At 36.8% G+C, this 18870-nt stretch overlaps 1 protein-coding gene across 6 annotated transcripts in view; it reads left to right on the top strand.

The window, feature by feature from the left end:
* The window catches only part of OSBPL9 (oxysterol binding protein like 9), a 186576-nt gene that overhangs the window by 121513 nt on the left and 46193 nt on the right, over positions 1 to 18870 (top strand). For 3 of the 6 annotated variants that reach the window (XM_047872192.1, XM_047872191.1, XM_047872193.1), the window contains 3 exons: positions 16259 to 16354; positions 17338 to 17385; positions 18446 to 18475. In XM_047872192.1, the coding sequence (XP_047728148.1) occupies positions 16259 to 16354; positions 17338 to 17385; positions 18446 to 18475 (174 nt within the window). Of the gene's footprint in view, positions 1 to 165; positions 465 to 10802; positions 10821 to 16258; positions 16355 to 17337; positions 17386 to 18445; positions 18476 to 18870 lie in introns of those variants that run through there. The other 3 variants (XM_047872194.1, XM_047872195.1, XM_047872196.1) reach the window with 3 other exon arrangements.

Genomic DNA, 18870 nt, shown 5'->3' with positions numbered 1-18870 from the left:
ATTGGCCTAACGGCCAATCATCAGCCGCTCACCTCTTTTACAGCAGGTGACCTATGGCCAATCGCCAGGGGTTTCTTTGCCAGGAGCCGCCAGGGCCAGCCAATCGGTGCGGCCCTTAGGCCCGGGCGGGGGGCGGGGCAAGAATGGGGGGCGGTTAAAGGGGTGTCCCGGGGGACTGGCGGAACCTGAGTGGAGAGACTTCCCTGCATTCTGGGGGATACGGATTGGGGGAGAGAAAAGGGGTGCTTGGAAGAGGCACCTAGTTCCCTCCTCTGGAGGCACAGAGGGCGGGGGCCTTGGCGAATGGCTTTCTTGCTGGCCACTTGCGGAGTGAGTAGACCCAGAGGGTCTGGGAAAGGGGCCGGCCCCCACCCCTGAGTCCCCGGGGTCCCTGCTGCCTGGCCGGGCCGGGCCGTGGGCGCGAATGTCGCTCTCTCCCCGCCTCCTTTCCGCTGCCCTCTGGGGTGAGTAGGACGACGTGGCCACCGAGGCCCTCTCTTCTCGGGGAGCTCTCCTCACTTCTTCGGCTGAGATGGGTTGGAGGGTGAGGCTAGGGGCCTCTTGTTCCACAGAGAGGTCATTCGCCACCAAACCAGACTGGAGGGTATCTCTTCCCCTTTTTCTCATTTCTGTGGAACTCACTTTCCTTTTCGAAAGCTCTCTCAAGATATAAACACAAAAGTTAAGCTTTCTCGTAGTGTGAAAGCTTAATTTTGACCAGTTGCCCATTAATAGAATCTCCAGTTGCAGGCCAAACATTTTATTTTTGGCCCTGTTGTTCTTTTAGCCTCGCCTAGTATTTTTTGTGTGTAATAATTATAGGTGCTATTATTTGTGTGTGTGTGGGGGGGGTGTTTTTATTCTTATTTGGTAGCTTGTACAAAAAATTAAAAACTTTGGAGTAATATGGGGTTCTCAGAAAAACTGGAGGTAAAGGTTTAGGTTCTTAGCACAACTCAGTAATGCAAAGTTGAATATAATGAATAGGGTAAAAAGCATGTTTGAATCATGCAGTTTTTTCAGCATTCATACCGTACTTCACAAGTATTTTTGTTATGAAAGAGCTGTATTGAGCCAGAAAACTTTTTGCTAATTTGAAGTAACATTTGGTTTTGCTTGTCCGTTAAATTGTTTACTTTTAGCTGTGTTCAGGAAATTAAAAACCAATCAAGTAATTATTTCTCCTACTTTTCAGTGGAGAAGTTTAGGCATGTAGTTGCAGTTTTAAGAGCTTTTGTAGTGATATTTAAATTGGAAATTTTCAAACACTGTTTGTGAATCATTTCTCAGAACATTGCCTGTGTTGAATTAAGTGATAAAACCCTTTAAGGATTAGGATCAACATCTTTCATCTTCTTTTTTTTTTTTTTTTTTTTCAACGTTTATTTATTTTTGGGACAGAGAGAGACAGAGCATGAACGGGGGAGGGACAGAGAGAGAGGGAGACACAGAATCGGAAACAGGCTCCAGGCTCTGAGCCATCAGCCCAGAGCCTGACGCGGGGCTCGAACTCAGGGACCGCGAGATCGTGACCTGGCTGAAGTCAGATGCTTAACCGACTGCGCCACCCAGGCGCCCCCATCTTTCAACTTCTTAAAAAAATTTTTTTAGCTTTCATTTTTTGTGCAGCTTAGCAAGAGACAAATAAAATAATATATTACCTTCCCTAACTCAGGGAAAATATAAACCACCAAAACTCGGACTTCTAGTCTGAGAGCTTAAATGAGAAATAAGGAATATCACAGACAAGCCAGATCTGTTTCCAAGTGTCCTGAGTTTGGTTTTGACAGAGATGGCATTATGCTTGAAGTGCCTCTCAATAAATACTAAGCTGCAAAGGCTCTTGGTCACATCCATTTTGATATTTCTAAAGTTCTAGGTGGATTTTTTTTTTAAATTTTTTTTTTCAACGTTTATTTATTTTTGGGACAGAGAGAGACAGAGCCTGAACGGGGGAGGGGCAGAGAGAGAGGGAGACACAGAATCTGAAACAGGTTCCAGGCTCTGAGCCATCAGCCCAGAGCCTGACGCGGGGCTCGAACTCACGGACCGCGAGATCGTGACCTGGCTGAAGTCGGACGCTTAACCGACTGCGCCACCCAGGTGCCCCAGGTGGATTTTTTTTTAATGCAAAAAGATTGTATTCAGTAATAATCTAATCAGCCATCCCCAGATGATATGAAGATCCTATCAGGGAGTTTATGTTTGATTCAACCAGGAAGGAGCATCATGATCCAGCCATATTCTGCTGATTGGAAAATCAGGCTGTTGCATGGTGTGCAGTCTGTTGCTTGAAGAAGATAATACCAGGCTTTTATTCTGAAAGCAAATTCTAGGGTATACCCCTGAGATATGTTGAGTTCTATCAGTGCCTAGACTTTGTAGTATGGAATGATAACTGATGTTTATGTGGATTCTATAGAAAAAGACAGTTTTAATGTAGTTAGCCTATTATATTCAGCAAGGTTTTTCAATAAAGATTTAAACAAAGGTTATGTTTGAAAGAATAGTTCTTAGCGTAAATATATAATTAAGCCAAGTAAGTCTCCCTAAATATGTTACTTATTTATATCTTAAAGTTTATTTATTTTGAAAGAGCACAGAGGGTGTGGGGGTGATGGTGTGGGGAGTGTGACAGAGGATCTGAAGAGGATCAGCTCTGTGCTGATAGCAGAGAGCATGATGTGGGGCTCCAACTCATTAACAGTGAGATCATGACCTGAGCTTAACCAGATGCTTAACTGACTGAGGCACTGAGGCGCCCTGCCCTCTCCCTAAATATTTTAATTAATTGAAGTTCCACCATACATAGGTAATTAGTCATTTAAAGCTGTTTTCCATCTCCCTTATTCATGTCCAGTCACCAGATCTTGTTAAATTTGCGTTAGTAATATCTCTTGGATTTGTCCTTGTTTCCCCACATGATAATGCTTTAATTTAGGCTTTCATCATCTCTTACCTAGACCTTTGCAAAACCTTCTAACTAGTCTTCCCTCTCCTCACATTATTTATCTCTAATCAGATCAGACTCAGTCATCAGTGCTTAAAAATCTGTTTTGAATCCATTTTGCCAAAGTCAGCTGTCTGTCAAGTCCAAGGCCCTTCACAGCCTGGTCCTAATTTATCTCTCTTTAGTCTCAACTTGGCTAGCTGCAGGTGCTCTACCCAAGTTATCCACTCCAGCACTGTGAACTGTTAATTATTTAGAACATGACTTAGCCTCTCAGCTCTTTGTCCTTAAACAGCCTTTCCCTCTTGCTTAGAATTATAATTGCTTAGAATTCTAGCAAGTGATAAACCTCCAGTTCTTCCTTTCACTTACAGCTCACATCTTACTTTTTCTCTGAGGTCTTCCTTCAGACAGAGCCGGTTAGAGTTGCTCTTGTCCTTTGTCTGTGTGCCACTATAGCACTTTGTTAATATCTCTGTATTTGAGCCTTCATTGGATTGTATTGTAGATTTTTTGTTCACATGTCTGATTCTTGCATTACACCCTGACCTCCAGAGGTCAAAGGTCTTTACTCATCTTTGTATCCCCAGGGCCTTTGTCTGTAGTCCAGTGCTTGGCACATAGTAGGTGCTCAATGAATGCTTGTTAAATGGTCAAAATATATGACTTAACGATGTCCTAAGTGTGCAAACTCAAACTTAGCTTTATCCCCTGTGAGGTAGAAATATTTCCTAAGTCACCAAGCTCCCTAGTTGCTGCCACTTCTGAGAGACAGGATTGGAGAGAATATTTAGAAACAGTGTTATAAATGGTGAGCAGATTCCTAGGCAAACTCCCTCTGCCCCCCAGTCTGTATGATCTCTGATGTATTTTGAAGAATACTGATTACAGTACCAGCACTAATTAGTTCTATGGTAGGTAGTATCGTAGGAAGTCAGAGTATGTTGCTTGGAAGGGGTGAAATTTGAGCTCATTCCAGAAGATTAGGTAATGATTAATTATATTTGCTGTTTTCTGTATTGTCCTTAAAGATGTCCTTTGGAGACCATGATAGTACCTGGCACATAGCATATTCATTGAATATCTGTGTCGTGAAGAAATTGTTCCCAGGTGTGAGAGAGAGAGAGAGACAAAGACTTTACATTGGAGTTCATTTATTTCTGAAGACACCTTTAAGAACTTTGCTTCTTCGCTATATTTTATCACCTCCTTTTGTTTTTTCCAAAATGTGCCACTTTAGTCAAGTTATTCTGCTTACTCCATTGTTTCTTTGCATTCTCTGCATTCCAAAGCATGTTTTAAAATCTGGTTACATTGGTCTTTCTCACTCAGTTTCAAGGTTATACTAAATGATAGTCTGCTTGTATTTTAACATTCTTTGTTGTATTGTGCAGGACTTGGCTGCAGGTGGAACCTACAAGTTCTTATTGTCTTTATTTAAATGAAATTAATTTTTTATAAAAGTAAATAAGTGGACTCCAGGTTTTTCCAGTGCAGAAAGGTTATTTACTCACTTGATGAACATGCTTATTTACCTGGAGATACTGGCTTTACAGGCTCCTAGAGTTGGAAGGGATCTTAATGTTATAACACAACCTCTACCTATTTTTATAGTGGAAAAAACAGTTTCAGAGAAGCCAAAGGACTAGCCCAAGGTCACAGTTAGAGGCTAGATTAACTAGGCCTAGAGTCCTATGATTCTTGCTCTTTTGACTATAGAGAGAACCAGAGTGCTAACCTGCTGCTGTTCTCCATCCTTTGCTCTCCTACCTCCCCAAACCCTAGTAATTTTTCCAGTTAAGCCACTAATTTTGATTTCTTTTCAGATTCAGCATCTGAATCTGAAAAACATGTTCTCCTTCCAGAGCATATTGTCCCTCATTTGGCCTCCTTCTCTTTACAGCCTCTCTATGCTTATACTAGCCCCTGAGTCTAAGGATGCTTTTTCTGGTTATTTTCCATTTTCCTGCAGATTGATTCTTTGCCCTTCTCTGCTCTTTGCTCAGGAAGGCTGACCTTTACAGCCTGTGTCACCTGAGGCTCTTTTTCCTTTGGATTCTGGTTGGGGTTAGCCAGTGGGAATGGGAGGTAGTGACAGACGATGGAAGGAGGAAAAGAGAGAGCTCTTGCAGACTTTATTCCTCTTGCTACTCTGTTTTGATGCATTTCTGGCAGTGGCTATGCACTATGTTAGAGCGTCCTTTGATTAGCTCCTCCTCCAGTTCATCCTAGGTAATGTTTCCTTCCTTGTTCCTTTAGGCTTGAGGTGGTGAAGGCTTCCTGCTGTTCCTCATTCCTGGGTCCAGCATCCCTTGTTAGTTTACTTAACCCTGCTCTCATTTCTATAGCCCCATCATTGAAGAGAAGTTCAAATACTCCATTTCATTATGATGTTTCCTGCCTCTGGCCACTGCTATAATACTTTCCCCCTCACATGTCAGTCCAAATCTTGTACTTCACAGTGCTACCTCTGTGAAACCTTTCTTATCCTCTCAACTTTCCCCTCTGATCTCTTAGCACTTTTCTCATAACACTTATTTTACCACGTTTGAATCAATTATTTGTAGACAGATGTTTATCTTACAGATTTGAAACTCTTAGGGCACGGTCTACATCTGATTCATCTTGGCATCTAGCACAGTGCCATAGTCAAAAAAGATACCCAATGAATAAATCATTATTGTAACACTGAATTCCAACCCTAGAACGGTATAACTTTCCTCAGCTTTTTGAAATTAGAGTGTTCTTATGAAATCTTTCCTAAGTCAAAATGGTGTAAAGTGAAGAAGCAATTACCATAAATTTAAGTGGAAAGATTTCTGAAGGATCTCAGACCCTAAAAATAACCTCTCAGACTTTTCTGACACTTTAGGTCGTCTTGCTAATGGATGCTCAAGAAATTTAGATAAAGCACAAATGCTCACAGATACAGTTCAAGCTGTGGCAGCATAATGGCTGAGATGCTTAGTGTAGTTCCCAGAGAAGGAGCTTGGTGGTGCCATTCTTGATTGTGGTATTTGCTGCCTCTAACAGCTTGCTGCAAAACAAATGTTGAATGCCGTTTTTGCTTTGTGCCTTTTTTCATAAAAGCAGATACCCTCTTCAGATATCTTTTGGTTAGCGAAAATAAGTACTGATGAAGGTCTTGTGAAAGCAAAGTGGTAAGGTGGACTTTTGAAAGATCAGGGGATACCTGCATGTGTAAAACTGCTCGTGAGAAGATTTGGCATGAGAAGAATGAGGTTTTAGAGGGGTAAGTCAGTTGTCATTGCCTGGTCTTGTTTTTTGTTTGTTTGTTTTTGTTTTTAGTTTATTTATTTTGAGAGAGCATGTGGGTTCATGAATTGGGGTGGGGCAGAGAGAGAGGTAGAGAATCCCAAGCAGCTCTGCACTGCCATTGGAGAGCCCGACACGGGGTTTGATCACACGGACCAAACCATGAGATCATGACCTGAGCCGACACCAAGAATTGGACGCTCAATCAGCTGAGCCACCCAGGTGCCCCTGCCTGGTCTTGTTTTTTGTACTGCCTGTACAATACAGTGTCTTATCTGTTATTTCTTTTTTTTATTTAAGAAGTTTTACCTAGCCATAAAAAAGCCAGCTTCCATTCTTGTAAAATAATAAATCCTTTAGAGTAAACAAGTTATTTATGCTTTTTTCATGATACACTGATTTATAATTTCTTTGATTACTTTTTATGTTTAAATGCTAACAGGTAGGGACATTTCAGAATTCCTTCATTTGCAAAATTTTTATTGAGCACCTCTACAAACCAAGCACTGGCCTTGGATACAGTTGAGAACACTGAGTCCTGTCCTGATATATTCTAGTTATGTTTTAGACCATCTTGATAGATTTGTGACCACAATTAAACTAAATTAGGGTAATTTTCTATGACACTTTTAACAGCTTTAGCAAAAGCTGAACCTGTTCTGTTTAATGTTCACTGGCAGCTAAAATGAGATATACAAAAACTGCTTTGGCATATATGATTTTTAAGGGATATATGCCAAACCAATTACAGTATTTATTCTTTTTCAGTGTTGTTGTTCTATTTTTGTTTGGTTGGTTTATGTGAGATTTAAGCCTTTTAGTACTTGTCTGTTGGTCTGACTAGTTCATCATTTAGCTCCTGTTAGATATTGTTTCATTTTCAGTGTGTTATGTTTTGCCATACAGAGAGATCCGGGTTTGTTAGAGGAATATATCAAGTTTTGTTTTTGAAAACATTTCATAATCAAAATTTCAACAACTATTATGCTGTGAGAATTCTGCAGTTATTTCAAAAGTTGACCTACTAAAATACCCAGGTTAAGGATTCATGTGTTTGAATATGAGTTTCTGTTAGTTATGCTTAGAGCAAATATCCAGTATTTACCTAAACCTTTCATTTCTGTGGGCCCTTAACAATAGTGAGACTTTTTTGCTTTCCAGAATGCTGTTAAACCGCATACTAGGTAGTAGTCTGAGGTTGGGGAAAGGAAGAATGTATTTTTTCCATCCCATTCTAGTTAGTCACTCAGAGCTTATATAAATCTTGGAATGAGTTAACCTGTGACTTGTAAGAAAGAGATGGCCAATAGCCTGACAGCTAGTGTGTGAAAAGAAAAGCTTTGGCTGATTGCCACCATCACATGGTCAAACAGGGCTTTGTTAGAGGGAGTGATGTAGTGGGTGTTTTTGTCTTTCATGAGTTTGCTTTCTTGAATGTTGAGTTATTATGTTATTGGCAGGAAGGATATAGAAAAAAATAAGTATTCTGCTTTGTTTTACTGGCTATTTTTCTTCTTGGCATTTATTTCAACATAGTGTTGATTGCTAATTTTTTAGTGCCCCCCCCCTTTTTTTTTTTGCTAGTTTGTGCTTTTGATCTGTAAATGATGTTATAAATCTGTTATGCTACATTTTGCTTGGAAAGGTGTACCTGAGCAGCTGTATTGTCAAATTTACTCTCAAGACATTTTACGCATTTATAGATAATTGTAAGAGAATAATTTTGCAAGCTAAAACACTAATAAAACTTTTGAAAAATATTTATAAACCTGCAGTTTCCAAATATTTTTACATGTTTTTGAATTAAAATAAATATATACTTATTTTTAAAAATCAGAGACAAGTGAATGTATAAACTAAAAACTATACCAGTCCCTGTCTCATATACCCCCTTTCCTTAATCCCCATCCCTGGTAATAATACATGATGTATTTCATGTGTTTTGTTACTTGCATTTTATTTCAGAGGGGAATATGTGTATAAATAAGATAACTTTTAAAAAACGTAGATTTTATATTATTTACGTCTCCATTTAGCTAGCATAAGGTGAGCACCCAGTTAATATTAATTACCTTGAGTTATGTTAAAGCCTTACTTCTGTAATTGGCTTTCTACATTGAGAGCCTTTAACCTCGTTTTTCATTTAAAACAATGTTTTAAGTAATTTGCTGCATTCTGACAACTCAGAGGCAATCTCACACACTTTCCAGGATGCTAGCTACATTCTTTATAGAGAAGGAGCCCATACAATTTATTGTCCAGACTGGAACACTTTTGAGATTGAAGGAGGCTGCTAATAATTTTTTTCTGAGACAACAGGCATAAACATTGATTACCCCAGATGAACAAGGATATGTGGTCATCCTATTCATAAACTTCAGGTTTTTATTTGTTGTATTTAGTTTTGATAGGACTTTTTATATGACTTTATTGAATAAATTGAGAGAACTCTTGGAAAAACAAGCTATCAATGATTTAAAAACAGAGGAAAATGGTACAAATCCCAAACCTCTTTTGTGCAGTTGTAACCAAGTCATTTTATGCAGTCAGTATTAGTGTTTCCTTCTGTAAGTTCTTAGGTTACATATAGGGTCAGCATTAGATGAAGAGATCATGAAGAATAAGCAGTTGTGCTAAGAGTTATGATTCAAGTTCATGAATTTTGACACCGATGTCTGTACATAAAAGGAGTTCTCTTTCCCAACTGTATGAGCAATTCACGTTTGCTTTGTGGTATATATATTTTTTAAACAGAAACTTAATACTATGCATAAGCCATTTTTTTAAACTTAAAAGTGATTCCCTTTTTAAAGAGCTGATGTACTTTTAAAAATCAGTTTATTTTATGGTGAAAAAGGCTTTCTCTATGTTGTTTGACTCTTTGTGACCACAATAATAATTCAGTACAATTTACCTTTTGTGATTCAGGCTTAATACCCAATACTTTCCTGAAAATCTCATATGGAATTTTTTTTCTGATCTATTTTCTATAACTGTATTTTATGACTTGTTTTGTGTATTGCTCATATCTTTATTACTGTTATCTTCAGAATTTATCAACTTACTGTTTTCCTTTTTTAAAGGAACATTAAATACAATTTCACTTAGGCTTATATCCTTTTTTGATTATGGGTCTCTATTAAAATTGCATATGTTTTATGGTATTATCTGGTTATTAATCAGTTTTGTTTTTATCAAATATTCATTGAGTGCCCTCTTTATGTTAGGCACTAGTTAGGCCCTGGAGATAATGAATCCTGGTTATTTATGATTCCAGATTATGAAGAGGAAGTAGAAAACTTACTGCTGTGTTACTTTACAGATATTCTTTCATTTCATTTATCCAACAACTTTGAATGGTTTGTTATTATGCCCATCTCTAGATGAGAAAATGGCAGTGGGGAAAGTAGCTTGGCCAGATCATGCAGGTAATTGGTTAGGAAGTTGCAGATTCAGGATTTAAAACTAGATCAGTCTGACCTTAAAGCTTGTGCCCATTTTAGCTACCTCAAGCTTCTTCAGGCAGTTTTTCTATTACATTTTAGTGCTCTTATGCCATGAATTCTTTTCAGACATTATTGTGATTTAAGAGAAAAGTTTAACGGGTTTAAGTCAAAGGACTGGGTTGAAATCCCAATTAAAGAAAACTCCTGCCTCATGACTTGGGTAAATGCTTATAAAAATAGGGTTAATGTCTGTCTACCTTACTGTCTTGTGATAATCAAATGAGAAAACTTATAAAGTATCTACCAGAGGACCTAATACTGTGAAAAGATTTTAATATAGTACATCCATGGTGAATTGATGGTGTTAGAACTACAGAAAAAAACCTTATAGGATATTCTTGGGGTACCTAGCAGTGCTGGTAAGTTAACTATAGCTACCATGTTGATAAAAGAGAACTTGCTTTGGAGCCTTAGGTTATCAGAACATTGACTTAAATGGAAAATAGCGTGAAGTTACAGTGGAGGAAAGTATTTAGTAATAGGCTCAGTTTTGTTGACAATTTTGAATTGATAATCTTCACTCCAAATGAATTGATACTGGAGTAGTCTTTAGGATTAAAAATAGAAATTCTTCCCTCAGAAATTCCTTTAGGTGAGGTGAATAAACCACAGAGACAATAGGGATTATAAATGTTTTCAGGTTTTCAGCAATCCAAGAAAATCACAGAGTAGTATACTTGACATAAAATCATAATCTGATTAATATTTCTGGTTTCTTTAGTATACTATTTTCATCATTAAGCCAACTTTTAAGTCATTTGATAAGGAGACAAAATGGTGTCATTTCTCAAAAAACTTAATTTGCAAATACATTTCTAAGGAACAGAAAAGCCATTAAGTTTGCATAAAATATTCTTTTTTTTTTTTTAATTTGCCACTTGCTGCTCACGTACCTACTTTTCCTCTGAATATTCAGTTACAGGTTTTTCTCTTATTATTCCTTTACTTAATTATTGATGTCAGACTCACAGCATGGTAAAGTAACTTTCTATTCTCTCTTTTCCTTACTTTTATGGAAGATCAGTACCACACTTGCTTTTTTCCAGTCTTCTGGTATCTCTCCAGTTCTTGAATTTTCAAAAATAATTGTAAGTGATTGAATTGTAAGTATGCTCTATACTTCTTTCATTGGATGAAAGCCTATCTGTGATGCATGTCATCTCAAATTGCTAATTGTGAACTTAAACTTTCCAAATACTCTCATATTTTATCAAAACGACATTTCTGCAAAGTTTTCATTATTTTAATTATCGGGTGTGTATTTTGCTAGTTTTTAAAAAATCATCTACTTTTGTCTGGATTCATGTTGTGTTTTTTTTTTCATTAGGAGGCTTGTTTTCTTTGGTGTTTTTCCTTTGTTAAATTTTTAAGCTGCTACTCCCCTTTACAATTCTACTGTTGATAACTTATTCTGTTTTCTTGTTATTCTGAAGTTTTCTGTGAGATTTACATGGTCTGATTTCTCTAATATATTTTCCTTTTCTCTTTTTGCAACATATTTTTATTATATACTATTCCTATATAAGAGAAAGCAGAGTATAGAGTACTTAGTCCTTTATGTTTTTGTTGTAAAATAAGATTTGATATGAAAATAATTACTCATTTGTTAATTTCACAGTGTTATTTATTCAGCCATAGCCCTTCCTGTTCTGTGTTAATCTCCTCCGTTCCTCAGATTACTCATGACTTTCTTATTTCCCGATTCTGACCTCAACAAGACCTTTAACCACCTTTTACCACTTTTACCTCCACTGTTCATTACTCTTCCTCTGTCACCAGGAATTACTTTAAAAGCTCTTAACTGCCTGCCTCAAAAATTGCCTCCTGTACTATTTTACTAAAAGAGTACCTCTACAAAGCAGTTACCGTTCATATGTACTTCAGTTTTAAGGACGTCCTTGCAATACTTTTTATTTTTTAATGGAGGTGAAGCATTTGGTTATGTGTGTGTATAAATAGTGTTTAATGGCCCCAACTGAAGTCATTAATAGGGATTCATTTAATTTTGCTGACATTTGTTAGCTTTGAAGTGCTTTCTGAGAAGAGAAGTGATGCTATTCAATATAAGTATTAGGAAGATAGTAGGAAGTACTTATGTACAGCTCTGAGGCAGTCTGATGTTCTTCTGGCAGTCTAGATATTATTTTTGAAATTGGGCCAAATGTTTCTCTCTTTATATATTTTAAACTGAATATATAGATCTTGGCTGGTGTCGAATCATTTTTTTACTCTTTTTATACAGCTATAAAGTCTTGATTTTATAGCTTCCTTTATTAGCAAAGGATTCTTTGTTGTTGTTGTGATTTTTGTTTTTAAAATGTTTATTCATTCATTTTGAGAAAGAGAATAGGGAAAGGGCAGAGAGGGAGAGAGAAAGAATCCCAACCAGACTCCACACTGCTAGCGCAGAGCCTGGTGCACTGCTCGAAACCCCAAACTGTGAGATCATGCCCTGCGTCGAAACCAAGAGTTGGGCACTTAACCAACTGAGCCACCCAGATGCCCCTATTAGCAAAGTATTCTTGAAAACTAGAGACTGTTTTGTTTTTAGTATATTTGCCACATAAAGGGGCTTTTTTTTCCCCTTTTACGTTGATTTCTAATTTTATGGATGTATGTAACTTACAGGTTTCGTTTCTTTTGTTCCAATTTAATTTCTTTTACATCACAGATCATTTGCCTTTACTTCTCTGTAATAGTTGTGTTTAATTTAAACTTTAGGTTCACCTGGGTGGCTCAGTCGGTTGGCTGTCTGACTTCGGCTCAGGTCATGACCTCACAGTTCCTGAGTTCGAACCTTGCATCGAGCTCTGTGCTGACAGCTTAGAGCCTGCAGCCTGCTTCAGATTCTGTCTCCCTCTTTCTCTGCCCCTCCCCCACTAACGTTTTGTCTCTCTCCATCTCTCAAAAATGAATAAATGTTAAAAAAAAAATTGAAACTTTAAATGAATTCACACAGAAGTCATCAAATGAGAACTATGGCTCATCAATATAGTAAATTAGGGAGCAGCAACCTCTTTGGTCCTGACTGCCAAAAGTGCAACAAAACCACTTTGGTCACTGCTAAAGGACAAAAGGGAAGAAAAGAAAGACCTGAAGAAGGGAGTGAGGGGGTAGACAAAGGGGAGGATGAAGGCAACAGAAAGGCAAGAGGAATCTTAGGGAGGAGGGGGAGTGGAGTAGACCCTTGTCAAGGCATCAGTAGCTGCCAGATGCTGCAGTCAGTGCCACACACATTTATTCAATGCTGAACTATCCCTGAGGGTATAGTATTGAATGAGTGGTACATCTGCTTGACCCAGCCAGCTTGTTCTCAAGAGTTACTATAAGATGCCCCTGTAAGAAATATGAAGTCACACGCTGTCTTAAAGGATCTGCTCTGTTTGTTCTTAGTTCTTTTGAAGAAAGACCATTCTCAACATGGTGTAAAGGGCTATATATTCTGATAATTTGTTTTAAAACAAAATTCCATTAAAAAGGACATGAATAAGTGTAGGGTCTTATTGTAAATGTTGAATAGAAAGAGGAATAGTTATGACTTAAAGGGAATTTTTATGAAATAGTATATGTTAGGAGGTAACGAGTTCCTTGCCTGTTGAGATATTTAAAGACTAGAAGACTTTATTTATTTATTTATTTATTTATTTACATTTATTTTTGAGCAACAGAGTGAGACAAAGTGTGAACGGGGGAGGGGCAGAGAGAGTAGGAGACACAGAATCTGAAGCAGGCTCCAGGCTCTGAGCAAGCGGTCAGCACAGAGCCTAATGCAGGGCTTGAACCCACGAACTGTGAGATCATGACCTGAGCCGAAGTCGGACGCTCAACCGACTGAGCCACCCAGGCGCCCCTAGAAGACTTTCAAAGACATTGTAAAAGTAACTTCAGGTGGGAGGTTTTAGAGATGGCTTTGTTTCTGTGTACGTACTGTAAGTCACAATACATAGTAACAACTTGGTATTTTCTTCTAGTGTGAGGAAGCAGTTTAATTACTATCAGTTGTCCATGTTGATAAATGTGTGCATGTTGTTTTATTGATTGCAGATTGGGCAACTATACATTTTCTGTTTAAGTACATTAGAGATGTATGGATTACTGTGCAAGAAAGTTTAGGCTAGTGCTGGGCTTTTACGCTAATAACTCTTGTTATAAACCTCCTATTATACATTACATAAAAATAGATTGGTGAGTAGATCTTTAACTTGGATGTTACGACGTGTGGAGTTTATTCTGAGGTTAAAGGAATGTTGTGGAGGACTATCTAGAGGCAGGTCTAAGAGAACCAGGTTGAGGTTCTATGATTATAGCAACATCAAAGGATTGTTTTTTAAGAATTAATTTAGGTGGGTTTTAGATCTCAGTAATTGAAATCCAGTTTATTTCTATTTATGGGAGGATTTTTAATCAGATTTGTTCAAAATAATATGTTAATTACATTTTGGATTCAAAAGAGGGAAAATTCTTAAAAGTTACATTTTCTAATTATTTAGATGCTTTACCTTTTATTTATGACTACGCCATTAACCTTTCCAATATTTAGCAAGCATAATGTATTTTACTGATTTTTAACTAGATCTTATAGTTACGTTAATGGCGGTTATGTTCCATTGCTGTGTGAAACAAAAACTAAGCCAAGCAGTTCTAATTTTTCTGTGGTACAGTAACATACAAAGAAATTACTTCCTTCTTTCATAATGCAGTACTGTAGTATCTCTGAAATGTAATGGATCTATCCTTCCTTTTCCACATCTTTTATTATCATGCTCTATATAGTAAATGTTTTTAATAGGAAGTTTTTTGGATTATCTTTTAAAATGAAAATGTTTAAACCACAGTTTTTTATACACGATGTTTATTATGATTTTTCTTAAATTTTGTTTTTATGCATGACATTTCATTGGGAAGGGATATTTTAATACTCATTCAAGCAGTTTCTTTACATGTATATATTTAAAAAAAACCAGGCAGTTGTATTGCCTTTGAATTTGAAAAAGAAAATGGGTTACAAGCTAAGTTGATTTTCCCATGGTCTAATATGACTTGTTTTTGTTTTCATTTTTTTTACTGTTCTGATTCAGAATTTGAAGCAAGAGCAACAATAAATGCTAATAGTAGTAATTGATTGTATTAGTAATTGTCTTAAGTACTACCTGTGGTATCAATAATAGTATGAGGAGGATGCCTATATTTGGCAGTTAAGAAAACAGCTTAGAGAGACCTGTTAGTGGCTGAGCTGCAATTAGAAACCAGGCTTGCCAACCCATTGTTGTTTTCCATACTATACAGTCTCAGTCTGGTGTTTGAGATAATGGTTGTAAAAGTGCTTTAGTAATAATAAAGTATTGTGCAGAGATGAGGTGTTGGTATAATACACAATGAACCCTGGCCTCAATTTACTAAATTGGGAATGTGAAAATGATCAGCATGTTTTGGCCAATAAGTGAAAATCAAGTATGGTATGTTTAACTGGTATATTTTACCCATTCAATGCTGAATTCTGTGGTTGGGTTGGGATTGTGACATTAGTGGTTTGTGACCCTTTTTTTTTTAACTGCATGACATTTGGGCATGCAAGTATGGCAGGCTGGTAGTCTTGTTCAGTCTCCAACTTTGTCTTTTATTTTTTAAAAGATTTTATTTTTAAGTAATCTCTGTATCCAACATGGGGCTCAAACTCAAAACCCAGAGATCGAGAGTTGCACACTCCACTGACTGAGCCAGCCAGGCACCCCACTTTTTGTCTTTACACCTAGGATTGATGTGTTTTTCAGTCGGAGATGATTACTTTTGAGTAAAGTTAAAACATAGGAATCCCATGCTCTTGAAGTTTAAAATTTTTAGTGTACAAAAAGTGGGACATGCAAATGCTGGACCCTTAAACTGAGAAATGAGTGGGCCCTTTAAATAAATAAACATTTACACCGTGTCCAGAGTGTAGTGTTCATGCCAAGGGTGAAAGTGAGTAGGGAACTTGATTAAGACAGAAGTATTGTCATTTTCACTTAGAGAGGGCCCTATTCTTAGAAGAGGTGAGAATTTTGAGGTTCATTTTTCTTTTTTAATAAGGAAGGAGGAGAATGCATCAGTGCTAATGGGGTGGGTTAGGGAATGAGAACTAAATAGAATATGAAGTTAAGATAAGGGACTGGAGGAATCAAAGTGGGGGTAAAGTAGGAGGTAATCAAGGTGGTGATCGAGGTTATTTATCTAAATTACTGTTGCTCTGGATATCACTGGGAGCCATTTTGGGAGAGAAGAAAATGATTCTGAAGAACAGGGTGAATCCTAATTTAAGCAGCAGCACATGTTTGATAAGGGAACAGGGCTAGAAGTTCATGAGGGAGATTGATGTACCACTATTCTTGGAGAATTTAGATAGTTTAAATATGCCTATTATTTATGTAAAAGTACTATTTTTACTTCAAAAATTGAAATGTCATGTATGAAGGATGAAGTATCTATCTTCTGTACTATTAAACATTGCATGGGTACTGTTAGATTTATTACAAATTTTCTTTTTCTCTAGGGTTTGGATTCAGGATTTGTTCCTAGTGTCCAAGACTTTGATAAGAAACTTACAGAGGCCGATGCTTACCTACAAATCTTGATAGAACAATTAAAGGTATGGCATTAGTTTATATACTGGAGTGGTATAAAGTAGTAAATGTTACTGAGCTTCATTCTGAATGTAAAGTTATTTGATGTTAATTTGAACCCCTAGATGGTTCCTCAGCAGTTTTTAAAGCTGACTTATTAAAAGATCTGGGTGACTTATTCATAGATCTTTATCTCTGATTTATATTGATAAATTGTATAATGCACTTTTTTGGCCATTAAAAAATAAATATCTAGACATAATTAGAAGAAAGCATGATAAGATTAGATTCATATTCTGTTTTAAAGTTCTTTGAAACTGGTAAATTTTAAAGTCGTTCAATTTCAAAGGCCTTGGTTTTTCCATTTTGGGGATTGGGGGTTGCGAGAGATGATTTCTCTACTTCATTTATTATTACTGAAATTGTCTTTTTCAATTCCTACTTTAAAATTAGTTACAAGCAGGAGCTTCTGGGTGGTTCAGTTGGTAAAATGTCCAACTTCAGCTCAGGTCATGATCTCATGGTTTGTGAGTTCAAGCCCTGTGTCGGTCTCTGTGCTGACAGCTCAGAGCCTGGAACCTGCTTCAGATTCTGTATCTCCCCCTCTCTCTGCCCCTCCCATGCTCATGTTCAGTCTCTTTCTGTCTCTCAATAATAAATAAATGTTAAAATTAATTAAAAGCAAAAGTCCTGGGAAGAAAAAGAAGTGTTAATAAACTTGGATCACAGAGCAGAAAAAGCTTAGGTTTCAGTTGATATTTTAAGTTCAGAATGTTTTCTTTTGCTTGTAATTCTACCAGAGTAATTGAACTTGACCGTTTAAAATAATTCAGTAGAATTGGATTTGATACAGTCCTTTGGAAAAATGTACGTTACCTTAAAAATACATGTAGATCATCCCTGGAAGAAAAGTGTTCAAGAACTAAGGTTTGCTGTTTTATGTTTAGTACATGTATACAATATAGCAAAGTGGCTTGATACTATAATCGTTTTCTTTTTAATCCTGTAGCTTTTTGATGACAAACTTCAAAACTGCAAAGATGATGAACAGAGAAAGGTAAGTTCTATAATCATTATTTTGCCTTAAACCATTTTAAAACCAAGAGCCTTTTAGAGAAATAACAGAAGGACATCAGTGTTTTGGCTACTATAATAGTACTGTTTACTGTTTATGGTAGTACTGCTGTACAGACCAGGGCGGGGTAGAGGGGGCAGGGGGTTCTGGGGAATTCCTGTTACGGTTTCATAATTAAATGAAAGGGTAATGTACAAAATTTTTAATATGATGCCCATTTTGTTAAGTACCACCTTCCTAGGAGTGGTACTTCCTAGGAGTAAGTTCTTTGTTTAGAGGTTTTTAAATGTTGAAGGTAGAAAGTTTATTTTATTAAATTGATTTGTGGTCACTTCATATAGTAAACTGGCAAGAATTTGCAGAATAAACAAGAAGCCACAGTTGAGGAAACAAAACAAGTGTTGCTTTAATTATATTTCCCCTACTGCCCTCTGTGAATTTCTGACAATTACTTTGTATTTTGAATATTGCTTTCTTCCAGTTAACATTTTTTCTTCCTTGATTAGATTTCCTAATGCAGTATCATTTATTTTTGTGTGTGTTTCTTTTGACTGTAGCTTTGCATTTGGCTCTTTTACACTTGATAATAGTATCTGTAACTCATGTTTAGCTCCCTTTCCATTCTTAGTTTTGGAATTTAGTCCCATGTCATTTTTAAACAGCTTGGCAAAGTTCAAGGTAGTTCTGAAACACGTGTTTTAAAATCATATAGTGAATCAGTCTATAGAAAAGAGTCGTTTTTTATAAAATGAATAAAAATGTTTTGTATTCTTACAAATGTTGAATTGAATCACATGAATTTTATTTGCAGATGTAATCATTTTCTTTTTAATCCTGTAATCCATAATCCGTAAAATATCTGAATGTTTTATTTAATGTTTGATATAAGTTTTAAAAAGTATAACCAAAAGTACTCCCTTTCCAACTTGCTTGTACTCAGAGTTATGAGTACATTTTAGTAAAATTCTTTAAATGATGAGTAGAAAATAATATCTCTTTGTGCTTCTGATTATTTCTGTTTAAAACATCTCATTTTTCACAGAAAATTGAAACTCTCAAAGAAACAACAAATGTAAGTTATGTGTTTGAAAAACTCTGGCTTTGCATTAGAAAGTACTTTAATTTGCATTCCCACCAACAGTGCAAGAGGGTTCCCGTTTCTCCACATCCTCTCCAGCATCTATAGTCTCCGGATTTGTTCATTTTGGCCACTCTGACTGGCGTGAGGTGATACCTGAGTGTGGTTTTGATTTGTATTTCCCTGATAAGGAGCGACGCTGAACATCTTTTCATGTGCCTGTTGGCCATCCGGATGTCTTCTTTAGAGAAGTGTCTATTCATGTTTTCTGCCCATTTCTTCACTGGGTTATTTGTTTTTCGGGTGTGGAGTTTGGTGAGCTCTTTATAGATTTTGGATACTAGCCCTTTGTCCGATATGTCATTTGCGAATATCTTTTCCCATTCCGT

This window comes from Prionailurus viverrinus, chromosome C1 (genome assembly GCF_022837055.1).
Source record: "Prionailurus viverrinus isolate Anna chromosome C1, UM_Priviv_1.0, whole genome shotgun sequence".
In the NCBI taxonomy this organism is placed as follows: domain Eukaryota; kingdom Metazoa; phylum Chordata; class Mammalia; order Carnivora; family Felidae; genus Prionailurus; species Prionailurus viverrinus.
Note: the sequence above shows the minus strand (reverse complement) of the source record. Positions and strands in the feature narration are given on the sequence as shown.